General features: G+C 38.3%; 1 protein-coding gene across 1 annotated transcript; it reads left to right on the forward strand.

Moving 5' to 3' along the window:
• Positions 1–10,777: 10,777 nt before the first annotated feature.
• Positions 10,778–13,574, forward strand: Ankrd37 (ankyrin repeat domain 37). The gene is made up of 5 exons (XM_005329212.5): positions 10,778–11,078; positions 11,295–11,447; positions 12,195–12,286; positions 12,886–13,089; positions 13,342–13,574. Coding segments are annotated over exons 1-5 (477 nt in total). The 5' UTR covers positions 10,778–11,051; the 3' UTR covers positions 13,343–13,574.
• Position 13,575: the final 1 nt, after the last annotated feature.

The following is a 13,575-nucleotide window of genomic DNA, read 5'->3' on the forward strand; positions in this document are numbered from 1 at the left end:
GCTGTAATATTTTAAAAGTTCAAGTCAGAGCATTAACTGAGAAACAAAAGGATATGTACACAAAAAGATAAAAACAAGATCTTTCTTGTAGATGATTATAACTTTGAGGATCCAAAAGAATAGGCTTTAAAGCACTTATTAGTTGAGAAAAGTGGCAAAAAAAAAAATGCTCAAAGATAAAAAGGTGTATCTTCAATAGGCAAGGAGTATTCATTTATAATGAAAACCTAAACATAAAATATGCAGAAATAATCTCAGAATTGTCTGTTACATATATGAAGAAAACTAAAAACATCTTTAAAAGAATGAATAAATAATCCAGATGTCAGTCAGAGGCTGTGGGAGACCAACCTTGCACATGACAGAGTCACACTCCCCAGTTGGGTGCTGAGGCTCTCAGTCACAGAAATGTGGCAGAGATTTCCCCACCCTTCTTGGGTTCAAGAGTCGGTGTCTCAGCAATTTGTATACGGGGTTAAGTTGGGAGTTCATAACCCACTTGAATCAAACTGTGAAAGATGATGTATTAAGAACTGTGTAATGTTTTGAACGACCAACAATTAAAAAAAAAAAAAAAAACCCTCAGGAAAATCTCTTACAGGAGAACAAACTCTAAAAAAAAAAAAAAGAGTCGGTGTCTCATGCATGGGTGTGTCTTGTACAGCCCCATGGGTGAAGCTATGCTCGCCTGTTCCTTTGTAATACAACCCTTGCCCTGTTCAGGATAGAATCTTCCATGGAAGTGCCTGGTGTGTCCCCTCCTCTTACTGTGCCCTTGGGTGGGGCCTACCCAGGTGTCAGTCAACCTGCTGACAGTGGACATCATGAAGATAGACTCAGCCCCCTGAAACCTGACCCCTTGCCTCATTTGAATAGCTTCTCCTCAATAAAAGGGGTCAGTGTGTGCTCTCGCTCTCTCTCTTCCTGAGGACCCTTAAGGTCAGAGGAGCCATCACAGCGACCCCAAAGAAAAAGGTATTTGTGTCTCTTGTGTGGCTATTTTGTGCAGCCCAGTTAGCCCAGTTCAACTGGAGTAACCCCCTGAGCCTTTTAGTGGAGAACAGAAACTCGGCAAGAGGCCCAGAAAGTTGTGCAATGAGAGGACAGAGAATAGCCTGGGTCTTATCCTATCCTGTGCTTTGGGGGGCCACATCCTAGGAGGGCTGCCACTTGGTAGATGTATCCCAACCATGTCTGTGCTTTGGAAAGCTGTCTTTGCATGAGCTGGATCTACACTAGTTCCAGCAAATCCCTTTGGATATAGGAGACAGATGTATCCCCCCATGAACCCTGGGCCTTAGAGACTGCATTCCCTGGCAGTACAAGGGGCTCCTAGAAATATAGGGGTCAGTACCAATGCAGTTGTTGTGAATTTATTAATATGATTGCTAGTGATCAAGAACTCAGGTATCAGTATTATGAGGGACAATGAGAGTGGATGCTCTAGAACCATGAGCCTAAATTATGCTTATTACTATATAAAATTAAAGAAGAGATTTAGAGATCATAAATATAATTACATCTAAACAATTATATTGAGTTATGGAATTATGTACAGGAATCTAAAACTATATCTGAAGCCTTGGGGAAAGATGTTTTACAATCCAGAAATGTTTGTGGTTCATGTTTATAGTATTACAATTCACAACATCCAAATTATGGAACCAGCCTAGGTGCCATTCAACAGATAAATGGATAAAGAAAATGTGGTATATGTACACAATGGAGTTTATTCAACCATAAAGAATGAAGAGTGGGATTGGGGACATATGTAGTATGTAGTTCAGTAGCAACCCTCTCCCCAACCCAGCTTCAATCCCCAGTACCAAAAAAAAAAAAAAAAAGAAAGAAAGAAATTATACCATTAGCAGGAAAATGGGTGGATTAAGAATTAAGAAGATTGTTAAGCAAAATAAGTCAAACTCGGAAAGTCAAGAGTCATATGTTTTCTCTCATATGTGGAAGCTAGAGAGAAAAAAAGCTAAAAAGCAAAAAAAAAAAAAAAAAAAGGTGGTGGAGGGAATCTCATGAAAATAGATGGGAGACCTGTAAAATAGAGGAAGAGGACCAAGGGGAGGGAGGATAAGAAGGAAAGGGGAAGTGTTGGGAAATGAAATTGACCAAATTATATTGTATTGTGTGCATGTACAAATATGTAAGAACAAATTCCACTATTATGTATGATTAAAATATAACAATAAAAAAAGCTTAAAAAAGATATGTTGGATTTTGGAGACATCATACAATAAATGTTCAGTATATAGCATATGTATACAGTATTTGTAGCACACCATTGGTATGATCTAGCATAGCACCCTTTCACCATAATCATTACTATTTTTGCAGTAAAAATGTAATGTTATTCATACAGAGTAGAAAAAAATAAATAGTCTCACATAAGTGCTGCCATAAGAATTATAAAAAGTACTTTCAGGGGCTGGGGCTGGGGCTGGGGCTCAGCGGCAGAGCGCTCACCTAACACGTTCGAGGCCCTGGGTTCAATCCTCAGCGCCACATAGAAATAAAAAAAAGGTATTGTGTCCAACTACAACTAAAAAAATAAAATATTTTTTAAAAAGTACTTTCAGTTTCAGTCTTTTATGTATTTTAGAATCACAGATTTGAGATTGTGAACCCACTAATTTCTCTTATCTGTTTCTCAAATTTTCTCTAACAATAATGTGATGAGGTCACAAATTTACTCATAGCACCCACATTTGGACAAAGAAAAGGTAATCCAGCTTCATCTACAATGGCTCTAGTCTTCCCCATCATTCCCCACCCTAACACATGCACACTGAAATTGAAACAATTTAAATTTATTAATTAAGAATATCTCTTTTTCTCTTCATTGAAATAATTTCAAAATTCTCTTTCACATTTAGGCTTCTCTGGTGTGCAGGATGATGAGAGCCCACTGTCTCCTCCTGGCTGTAGGAGTCGATCCTCATGGACCTGGGGTCCTTGCTGCTCTTTGCTAAGAACAGCGGGGAAGATTTGTGCCCTGGTCTGGCTGCTTTCTCAGCAACCACTCAGGGGACAACTCTTCTCTGAAGTCCTTTTGACAGTGATGTGCTGACATCCGCCACTCAGGCCCATGGTCTGTAAACTTTATCTCCAGCCTGAGGGTCTCACTTCTTTACCTTGATCCAAATCTTTGCTAGGCTACTGATGCTCTTACCAGTTTAGTCTGCCCCTGGGGCTCTCATGTGCCCCACACAATCCATGGAGATCCAGGGGCACTGCCTTCAACCCATCTGTCTGCTTCCTGCTTGCAACGTCCATGTCATAACTGTGCTGTGGGGAGTGTGGCATGAGAGAAAGCTAGTGTTTTTTTGTTTTTTGTTTTTCTTATCAACATTAGAACTAAAGAAACCAGCTGCTAGCCCTGGACTTCCCCTGCCTAACTGGATGTCTCTAAGGTTCTCACCCAGTTCAGGTTCTGAGGTAGAGGTGGAATAACCACTTCTGGAATATGACTTCCTCCCTCTCCCACTGTTACTCCTTCTTCCCACTGTCCCTAGAACTAGAAAGGGCCGTGTGATAGACCATAACTAGAAAAGCAATGTGTAGACCCCAGATAGGCCAGACACTGGGAAAGCGTTTGTGGTATGTTAATATCCCTTTTCCTTGTGGCACCATATGAAACCCAGATGGCAGAGTAGTTACATAATGTGTGAGTTAGTGCTTAAGAAGTTAATTCTTCCAAATTGGTAGGAGATAAAAGTTTGAGGTACAAGAAGCTCAGTGCTCCTCTGATCTGGGTGAGACCAAGATACATTGGTTTTGCGGGAGACAAGGCAGTCATGTCTGCTTTACTAGCAAAATATCATCCTTTAATATTTATTAAGCTTTTGATATCACCATAAGAATATGGTCTAGGAGTCTTATTTCTGCCTACCTACTAACTTAAGGAGATCTTTGCTGTAGACTGTATATCTTTTTACTAGCCCTATCCATCTACTATGTATCCATCTATCTACCTGCCTACCTATGTTGCTAGCTTGGACTTCCAGTAACTTAGGTTAAATAAGGATGGTCCTGGAGTTTAGCAAGACTAAGCCTGATTATCAGAGTTGGAATGTATCACAAATGGAAGGAAAGAAACTCTGTGATCAAGGTGGCTTCCTGATGAGATAAAAGAATTTAGAATATGTCTCTCAGTAAACTTGGCTGTCAAATCTTTTTTTTTCTTGCCATAATATTTTATTTCAATATCAGAATTTAAATAAAAACTTCTTCCTTTTACATTTTTTTGCTATAAAAATGCTAATCCTCCAACTACAATCAAGAAAAATGAGGGAAATAAATGTATAGGATTGGTCAAGATTATGGACAAATGTAAAAGAAATAAACCACATAAATATTAAAAAAATATTTCTCATTATAGGATGATGCAAGCTTGTAGTTTCAGTGACTTGGGAGGCCAGACTGAGCAACTTACTGAGATCCTCTCTCAAAATAAAATTAAAAAACTTTGGGTATGTGTAGGTTGGTGGTAAGCACCCCGGGTTCAATCCTCAGTATCAGTGAGAAAAAAAAATTCATCACAAAAACATTAATTTGTTAACTGCCTTCTATCTTTCAGGCACTGTATCCTTATTTAATTCTGACTTTGAAGCTTTTAAAATCCTTTCTTTAAAAGGAAAGTTTCTTATCTAAGCTTTCATTGCTAGGCAGTGATGGAACTAAGATTTGAATCTAATTCTGCATCTTTAAAATACACAGTCACTGCCAATATGTAATGCTGCCTCTCAGACTATGATGTAATTACCTTGATAATAACTTAAAAATAGTCTTTAAAATTTAAATAATTTGAAGATAATTTTTTTGGGGGGGTATTGGAGATTAAACTCAGGGGCACCTGGCCACTGAACCACATCTCCAGTTCTATTTTATTTAGAGACAGGGTCTCACTGAGTTGCTTAGAACCTTGTTTTTGCTGAGGTTGCCTTTGAACTCATAATCCTCCTGCCTCAGTCATCTGAGTCACTGGGATTTGAAGATAACTTTTTAAAAATATGTTCTATGTCCCAATTCTATTGGGTGAAAGATCAGATTTCATGAGAGCCTAAATATGATTATTAATTTAGGTAATTTCTGTGCTTAACAGCATTTATACAAGGAGTTTTCAAGTGTTTTAGCAACTTTGTTTTTAAAAAGATTAAATTTATTAGAATTTATATTATCAATTGAACTTGAAGTTCAATGACTTATTAAATGATTGGAAAACTTAAAACTTTGAAATTCAGTTGTTTTATTTTAAAAATGCAAATTATTCAAAATGTCTGGAAATGTATAATCTTAGATATATATTTTGAATAGAACTTTAACATCATGCATTGCATTTTTATTCACTTGTTTTAATTCTTATTTGGTTAGTAAAATTAACATTTTATCTAATTTTTTCCAGCTTTTATTTATTTTATTAATTGATTTTATTTTTTAAATACATGACAGCGGAATGCATTATAATTCTTATTACACATATACAGCACAATTTTTCATATCTCTGTTTGTATATAATAGTATATTGACACCCAATTCAAGTCTTCATATATGTACTTTGGATAATGATGTCCATTACATTCCGCCATCATTGCTAACCCCCTGCCCCCTCCCTTCCCCTCTCACCCCTCTGCCCTAACTAGAGATCATCTTGAAGAGGATGTTAAAAAATTTGACAAATTTTGAGTTATTGTAACAAAATGTTTCAAAGATAAATTAGATATGATTATAAACTATATGTGCATACTTTTTCAAAGATATTATATGTGTTGATCTAAAGTCTTTGTTCTTTAAATGAAAGAAATAGTTTGCATATACATGCTGTTGGAAACCTCTTATGTACTATTATTGGGACTGGTAGTTGGTATTAAACACAAGTCAAAGTGGAGATTTATATATGAGTGTACATACACACAATAACTTAAAACTCACAAAATATAGTTATATTCTAATCTTTTCATGTAGGGCCCGAAGCAGTTTTTAAAGTAGTGGTCAACTGTGAAGTTTAGAGTCACCTTTGTTGCATAAAGCATGGGCACAATTTGATTGTAGAGCCTCGTTAAATTGCTGAGGCTGGCTTTGAACTTACAATCCTCCTGTCTTAGCCTCCCCAACTACTAGGATTACAGGTGTGCACCACCACCAGTGCTAACGTCATATTTTTATGGCACTTCTCACAACTCAGAAAACATCACTGGTCCTTTTTTTTTGTTTTGTTTTGTTTTTGTTTTTGGTACCGAGGATTGAACTCAGGGGCACTTGATCACTGAGCCACAACCCCAGCCCTATTTTGTATTTTATTTAGAGACAGGGTCTGTCTGAGTTGCTTAGCATCTTGTTGCTGAGGCTGGCTTTGAATTTGCAATCCTCCTGCCTCAGCCTCCCCAGCTGCTGGGATTACAGGCATGCGCCACTGTGCCCAGCTCGTCATTGGTAAATTTACCATGATCTTTGGTTTCAGGATCCCATCTAGGTTGCCACATTGCAATCTGTCATCATGTCTTACTTCCATCCTGTTTTGTGATAGTTTCTCAAAACTTCCTGTTTGTCATGATCTTGACAATTTTGAGGAGTATTCTGTAGAATCTCTCCCAATGTAGGTTTATGTGGTGATTTACTCTGGTTAGACTTAGGTTACAGGCATGGGGGAAAGACTATCACAGAGGGGGAGTGGTTTTCTTCTCATCACATCATATCAGGGGTTCATACTATCAATATGATTTACTGATAATAATGTTAACAATTACATGCCAATGTAGTACTTGACAGGTTTCTCCACTTATTTTTTCCCCTTCCCATACTCTACTCTTCAGAAACAAGTTATGTATATCCATATTCAAGGAGGAAGGTGTGGAGGATGTATCTATGTGAACTATTTTGAATTCTTCCAAGAAGTGCTGTCTTTTCTCTCCATTTATTCAGTTATTTACGTCACTGTGAACTCATGGATATCTATATTATGGAGTTTTCCAAAACTAGTTTGCTGCTCAAGTTTTCCCAGTTTTGGCCTTTTTTGAGCTCTTTCAGGTTGGCTCCAATATCCCCTTGACATATGCCTCTTATTCTTTTGTTTACTGAGCATTTCTTTACTTTCTGGCACTACAAGAAGCTCTAGACTCATCTTGTATTTTCCCTGTCCAACTTCAGGATCAGCAGTTTCTCCTAGGAGCCCTGGTTTCCTTTATTGGAGAATAGCTTGAGTGCTTGATATGCTCACTGCTATTGTGGTCACTGCTTCTAGGCTCTATAAGGCAGGCAGAGCGAGAAAATGTTATGTCTCCCAATCCATGTATGTATACATACTTAAAATTATTTCTACACTATCCTCAGTTATCTATTAGTTCTTACTGATGTCTCCAACAAATTCAGTACCATATGGTTCATTTTAACCTTTTATACTTAATTATCTGAAACTTCTGTCTTCAAGAATGAGAAACCTGGCTCTCCCATCTACAGGTCTAATTTTAAGGACTTTCTACCCTTTTCCATTCTATGTTATAAATTTATTATCTGTAAATTGTACCTCTCATCAAAAGGACTATATGATCAGGAGAAATGAAAAAATAATAAAACTCCCTCAAGTCTTTCAAATTCTTATCAAGCACTGAAGAAGTGACCATTGAAATGTTACCATTGAAACTAGCAGAATTTTTGTGATTATGGACTCTGAAGAAATTGTCATTGAATGAGTATGTTTCTCTCTACAATATCCAGGTGCAATAGTTACTTGGAGTAACTATACAATCTGTCACCTTTCCCAAGAAGTTTGTACTTCTCAAAAGATTGGATTTTTTTTATATGTGAAATTAGGCCACTTATTGAGATCTTTAGTTTTACTATATATCTCTTCACTTGAATTAGAATTAAAATTTTCAATGGCTTTATTACTAAATGTATACAATTTAATTAAATGTTACATAATAGTGATAAATGGGGGATTAGTAAGTATTTCCAATTATTCCTCTTTTCAATGATGTGCATTTATGAAATGTTTTTCAGTGTTCTTTGGTAAATAAAAGCAAACAGAAAATAGATGAAATCAGATTATCTAGTATTCCACTTATATTTTATAATTTTCACCTATGGACACATACTCATTTATTTCAAAGGAATTTCTTGAATAGTAGGCATTAGGTAGGAGATTAAATTCCAGGGTCAAAGCTACATTAACAGCCCAGCCATTATGAAATGAAAATATTGTTTTTCTATCAATTATAATAATAGTTTTCTTGACATTTCTTCTGCTTTAATCTTAGTAACAATTTACCAAAGATGATCAATTCTCTAAGTTGTATAGGAATGATAAGAATGAGGGCTCTAGAATCAAACTGCCTAAGCACAAATTACACCTCCATCCCTTAATAATTTATCAACAAGACTTTAGACAAGTTTACTGAACCTCTTAAAACCTTTCCAATGTTTCCCCCACCCTGTTGGATAGACAAGTATTCAGTGATAAAAGGAAAAAAGATGCAACAAGTACAAAATTCCCTTTCCCTGAAAAACTGACACATATAAAAAGAATTTTAAAATAATTATCAGATTTAATGCACTCTAATCATAATCTTATTTTTTTAAAAAAGGATATGGAGGTACTTTCATCATAAATAATATCCCATTATATGCATTAATTGCATGGTACATGTTTAGAACTCTTTAGGATTTCTCTTATGATAGCTTTCTAAATATGAACATATTTACAACCTGAAGCTTAATGACATGTTCTTTTAGAAATGGAGCTTATCTAATTGACAAACAGAATAAAAAAGGAAATTGGCAATATGGTTATCTGTTTGCCTTATCTCTGACAATATCACTGCAGTGCTACTTAAAAGGTACTGTGAATAATTAAGTATCAAAAATATATTTAGTACCATTCTAAGTATGTGTTTGAAAATCAGTATACCAATTTATGTTCAAAGATTCACATGAATTAAAATTTTGTTTAAAACTACTTTGTGGGTTACTGCACAAATTTAATAACAAATTTATTCCAAATTATTTTATGGCTCTCATCACAAAAATATTTTAATGAAAATTAGAACTGAAAAACTACTCATCTTTACAGGACAGTGAGCTTATCCTCTAAAAGCTTAACAAACACACTTATTTTTCAGTCTTCCTACATAGAAGCGAATCCCTGAAGGTTTTAGAGGGAGGCTGATGGGGGTAGACAGATGCAAATGGCAGGAACATAAGGTTAGGGAATATTTCTATAAAATGGGCCACTGTGCTAATCCCCAAATGCTTTATTTTCCAAGAAGCAATTTTCCTTCAGCGCTGTCTGGATTAAGTGGAAAAGGTATGTCACATTTCTTGGCAAACTACCTGCTACCTGCAAGAGAAATGCAGGCCCCAAATAATGGTAAGAGAATCCCAGTTACCCTGAAGGGGGAGACTTTTGTGATCCCTTTTCACAGACCCTTGTCTGGTCCCCTTTCACAGACCAGATCCTGAAACTCAGAGAGATAAAGATAATTCCTCCTAACTGTAAAATCTGTCAGAATTATAATCAATTAGAACTGGTCAGCTTGTGCCAAAGTAACCGAGTCAGCAGGGCACTGGAGACTTAAAAGGCTGATTTCATCTGGCTGTCAGTCAAAAGTCCATAGATGGACCTGGGTGGGACTCTGAAAACTCCTCTGGGTTCCCCATAAACTGGAGTACAGGAGAAGAACACTGTCCCTCTCTTCTCTGAGAGGACCCACTCTCTCTTTTTAGAGTGTTCCTTTTCCTATCCCTTCAATAAATTTAAGCCCGTGACCTTGAGCCACATGTCTTGAAATCTTTCTGACTTAATGGCAAGAGAGTCAAGAGAGAGACATGGATGTCAGTGGCTACAATTTGAAGTCCCTCTGTTTCTGAAGTTTTACAAAGAGGAATGACTCCAGCTAAATAGTATAAAGAGCTCCAAGACAGCTATTTCAACCCCCAGGTTTATAGCTTTAGCCTTGCCCACCAAGAAGAGACCCTCTATGTCTTGGCCGTCCAATGGCCCAGGTCCCCTTAGACCTGCCCAGATCATCAGGGTGAGGGCCATCAGGTTTCCCCCTCAGTGCTACCCTGTCTCAGGAAACTCCTTATATTTATTGGCTTGGTCGCTGGTTTTAACAGGCAAGCAGTCGGTAGCGGTTTCAGCTGTCCACCAGGGGACACGTTACAGCGGGTGGCGGTGGCTTGCTTCCCAGGAAGTCCCACTGTGGGCATGGTCTCACGTTAAGCTCAACGGGCCTCGCCTGATAATTCATTTGATTTTGGAAAGGGGCAGTTCCTGTGGTAAAAGCTATCCCTCAGGTTCACTTTAGGCTGCCCTCCAACGGCCCTACTCTGGCTTTCCTTCCTGAATGTCCCGGGAGCGCCGGGACGAGGCTGAGCCAACCCGGGGCAGAAGAACTCTTTCCTGCCGAGCTGGGGCGGGGGCGGGCGCGGCGCCAGCACCGCACAGAACGGCTCTCAGAGGCGGTGTAGGCGGATGCTACTTATAGTTCCCTCTTTCCTGGTTACGTGCGTGCACGCAGCCACCGAAACCTTCACCCACGACTGCCGCTTTTCCAGAGGGATTAAAGAGTTTGGCACGGTGGCGGACTACGTGTCAGCTCCTGCGAGTCTCATGGCGGCCGCTGAACCCCAACCCGGGTTGAAATCTTTCCCACCCACTTCCTTCACGGCGCATGCGTATTGGGACTCTTTTTGGAGGACAAAGGCTCCGCCCCCAAGTAGGCGGGTCCAGAACCGCCTGGGCCGGCCAATCGGCGAACAGACTCGCATTTCCTGCCCCTTCTCCCCCTTCAGCTTGTTTTGTAGGGTTCCGGGTCGCACGTGTTAATGTTTGTGTACGTGCTGCGGCAGCAGCAGGCCTGGTAAAGTTCCCGCAGCTAAGGGTTAGGCTGCTGGGGCGCAGGAGCAAAGGACCCGCCCGCTAGCCCCGGCAGTCTTTAAATTCTCGCGCACTTGGGCTGCCCTGTGCACTCACCTGCTAGTCTGCAGCGAGTGTCCCACTTCTCTACGCTTCCGAGACTCTGGTCCACTGCTTTAGACGGGAGATGTTGTTGCTTGATTGCGATCTGGAGGTGAGACTTGGACTCTTTTGTCCCTGCAGACTAAAGTTACTAGACGTCTCTCTTCTCTGGAGCGCTAGCGAGTTTGACAGGAGCGGACTGCTGAGTGCTGCCAAATCAAGCCTTGCTAGAGTTGGAAGGGTTTTTGCAGTGGGAAAGATTTCCAACCCCTGAGAGGTCTCAGGACTGAACAAGGAGACGGGTATTGAATCTGTTCTCTTCCCACAGGTGGATAGCCTGAAGTATTTGCTGGAGGCGGGGGCTTCTGTCAATGCACCCCCGGATCCTTGGGAGCAGTCGCCTGTCCACTTGGCCGCAGGTGGCGGCCTTGTTTACTTTCTTCTCTGGCAGCTGCAAACAGGTGCTGATCTCAACCAACAGGTAACTAGGTAACTGTTGCTGTGTACAGCCCTCCCCTCCACCGCAAATCCACAAACATTTCCTAGCTGCTAGAACATTCAGTTGTTTCAGTTGTTACAGACAGATCTGAAGCATGACTGTAGCAGAAATATGCGAGATACATATATAAAACTTTCTAGTATCTATGTTAAAGTAGAATGAAACGAGGTTAATTTTAGTCATTTAACATGATTTATCTGAGGTGTAATTTCACTGTGCAATCAATATGAAACAATTATTAACTTTTACATTTTCTTTTTCATATATTTCACTATCTGGTATGTATTTTACTCTTACAGCAAATCTCAATTCAATATAGCTACATTTCATAGCCATTAGTATCTATTAGCTATAACATTGGACAACATAGGTTTGTGGTTTATTTAAACAGAATTGCTACATTTCAAAAGCCTCAATATAGCAACTGAAATAATACTCGGGAGGCAAGCTCACAACCTTTACAGTTTTCTACAGACCTTAAATTTTTTGACTTCTGTAGAACTTATTTTGTTTGTATTCACTTAAATTTTAGTGTGTGGATGTGGTTATATACATTTTTTTATTAATGAAAACTTTGTATTAAATAGCATGCTAAGGGAAAAGTTTTTAAATTTAAAAATTCAGTCCATGTAATGAAGTTCTAACTGGCTTCTTCAAATAGCTGATATTAGACTTCACTTAACAGCTTTTATAGTTTTGGGGACTAAAATGTGCCCTCTTATCCTAAAGGATGTTTTGGGAGAAGCTCCACTCCACAAGGCAGCGAAAGTTGGAAGCCTGGAATGCCTTAGCCTGCTTGTAGCCAGTGATGCCCAAATTGAGTAAGTATAAAATCAGTGGCTTCAAATTTTGTTTTCTTCGATTAAAGTAATCAGACTCCTCAAGCTTAAGAACATGATTTTGAAAATAATGCTTACTTAATTGGTAATTTAGTGTTATTTAAATGTTTATCTAAGCTATTAGTGATATCTAATACTATCAATTGGAGTAAGTGAAAAAAAAATAGATCCTAAGCAATGACAGGTGCAATTCTGTTCTTTATAGCAATATTCCACTTTTTCTCATTGACTACATTTGGGTACTCATACACTGTATTAAACACCAAATACTCTTGGATTCATTCAACAATGAAATATAAATACAATGGAGTGCCCATTCTGGGCTGAATTTTCGAGCCACTAAGGATACATAACAGTGAGCAAAACCAAAATTTCCCTCAGCGTCCTTTACAAGTTTATGTGTGTGAGGGTGCCTGCTAGGGATCGAACACAGGACCTCCACTGAGCTACACACCCCCAGCTTAATATTGCTTTGATTTTTGCCATTGGTATAAGTCCCAAATTCCTTTATTAAAGAGGTATAAATAAAAAGACCAAACAATTATCAATTTTTATTTAATTCAATTTTTGTCTAATTTCAGTTTATGTAATAAGAATGGACAAACAGCTGAAGATCTTGCTTGGTCATGTGGATTTCCGGAATGTGCTAAGTTTCTTACAACAATTAAATGTATGCAGACAATAAAATCAAATGAACAATCTGACGGGGATCACTGTGTTCCAGTGTTCAGACAGAAACGAAGTTTTGGAAGTACAGAAAATACAAATGGGAAAAGGAGGTGCTGGTAAGTCACTTATAGTTGATTCTTCCTTTCTTACTCAAGATTCTCTTTTCTAGCATAGAATTTATTGTTTCACTTAAATATTGATATTCTTATTTCTAGGATTATCTCTTCATTAATATTTTAATACTGATTATAGTTTACTACTACTACTACTAGATTCTAGAGACTAACATTTATTCTGCATAGTGGAAATTGGGGGAGAAAACATTTTTTAAAAAATGTTTTTAATGCTAACATATTTTTTGAAAACAGATGTCGTGTTGGTTATGAAGCCGCATGAAGAAGGGATTCATCCATGCAGATGTACAAGTGATGGCTTTTGGCATACTGTATGTGTCTAAACTCCTGAGAAGGAGGAAACTTTCTTCCAAGTGAAGAGAATATTTAAGAATACATGTATTTACATGCCTGTAATATTTTGGTTGTGCATGTTGTCTTTTTATGTTATTAAAGGAATGTCTAAAGAATAAACTGTGCAATACTCAT

Source organism: Ictidomys tridecemlineatus, chromosome 14 (assembly GCF_052094955.1).
Source record: "Ictidomys tridecemlineatus isolate mIctTri1 chromosome 14, mIctTri1.hap1, whole genome shotgun sequence".
Lineage (NCBI taxonomy): Eukaryota > Metazoa > Chordata > Mammalia > Rodentia > Sciuridae > Ictidomys > Ictidomys tridecemlineatus.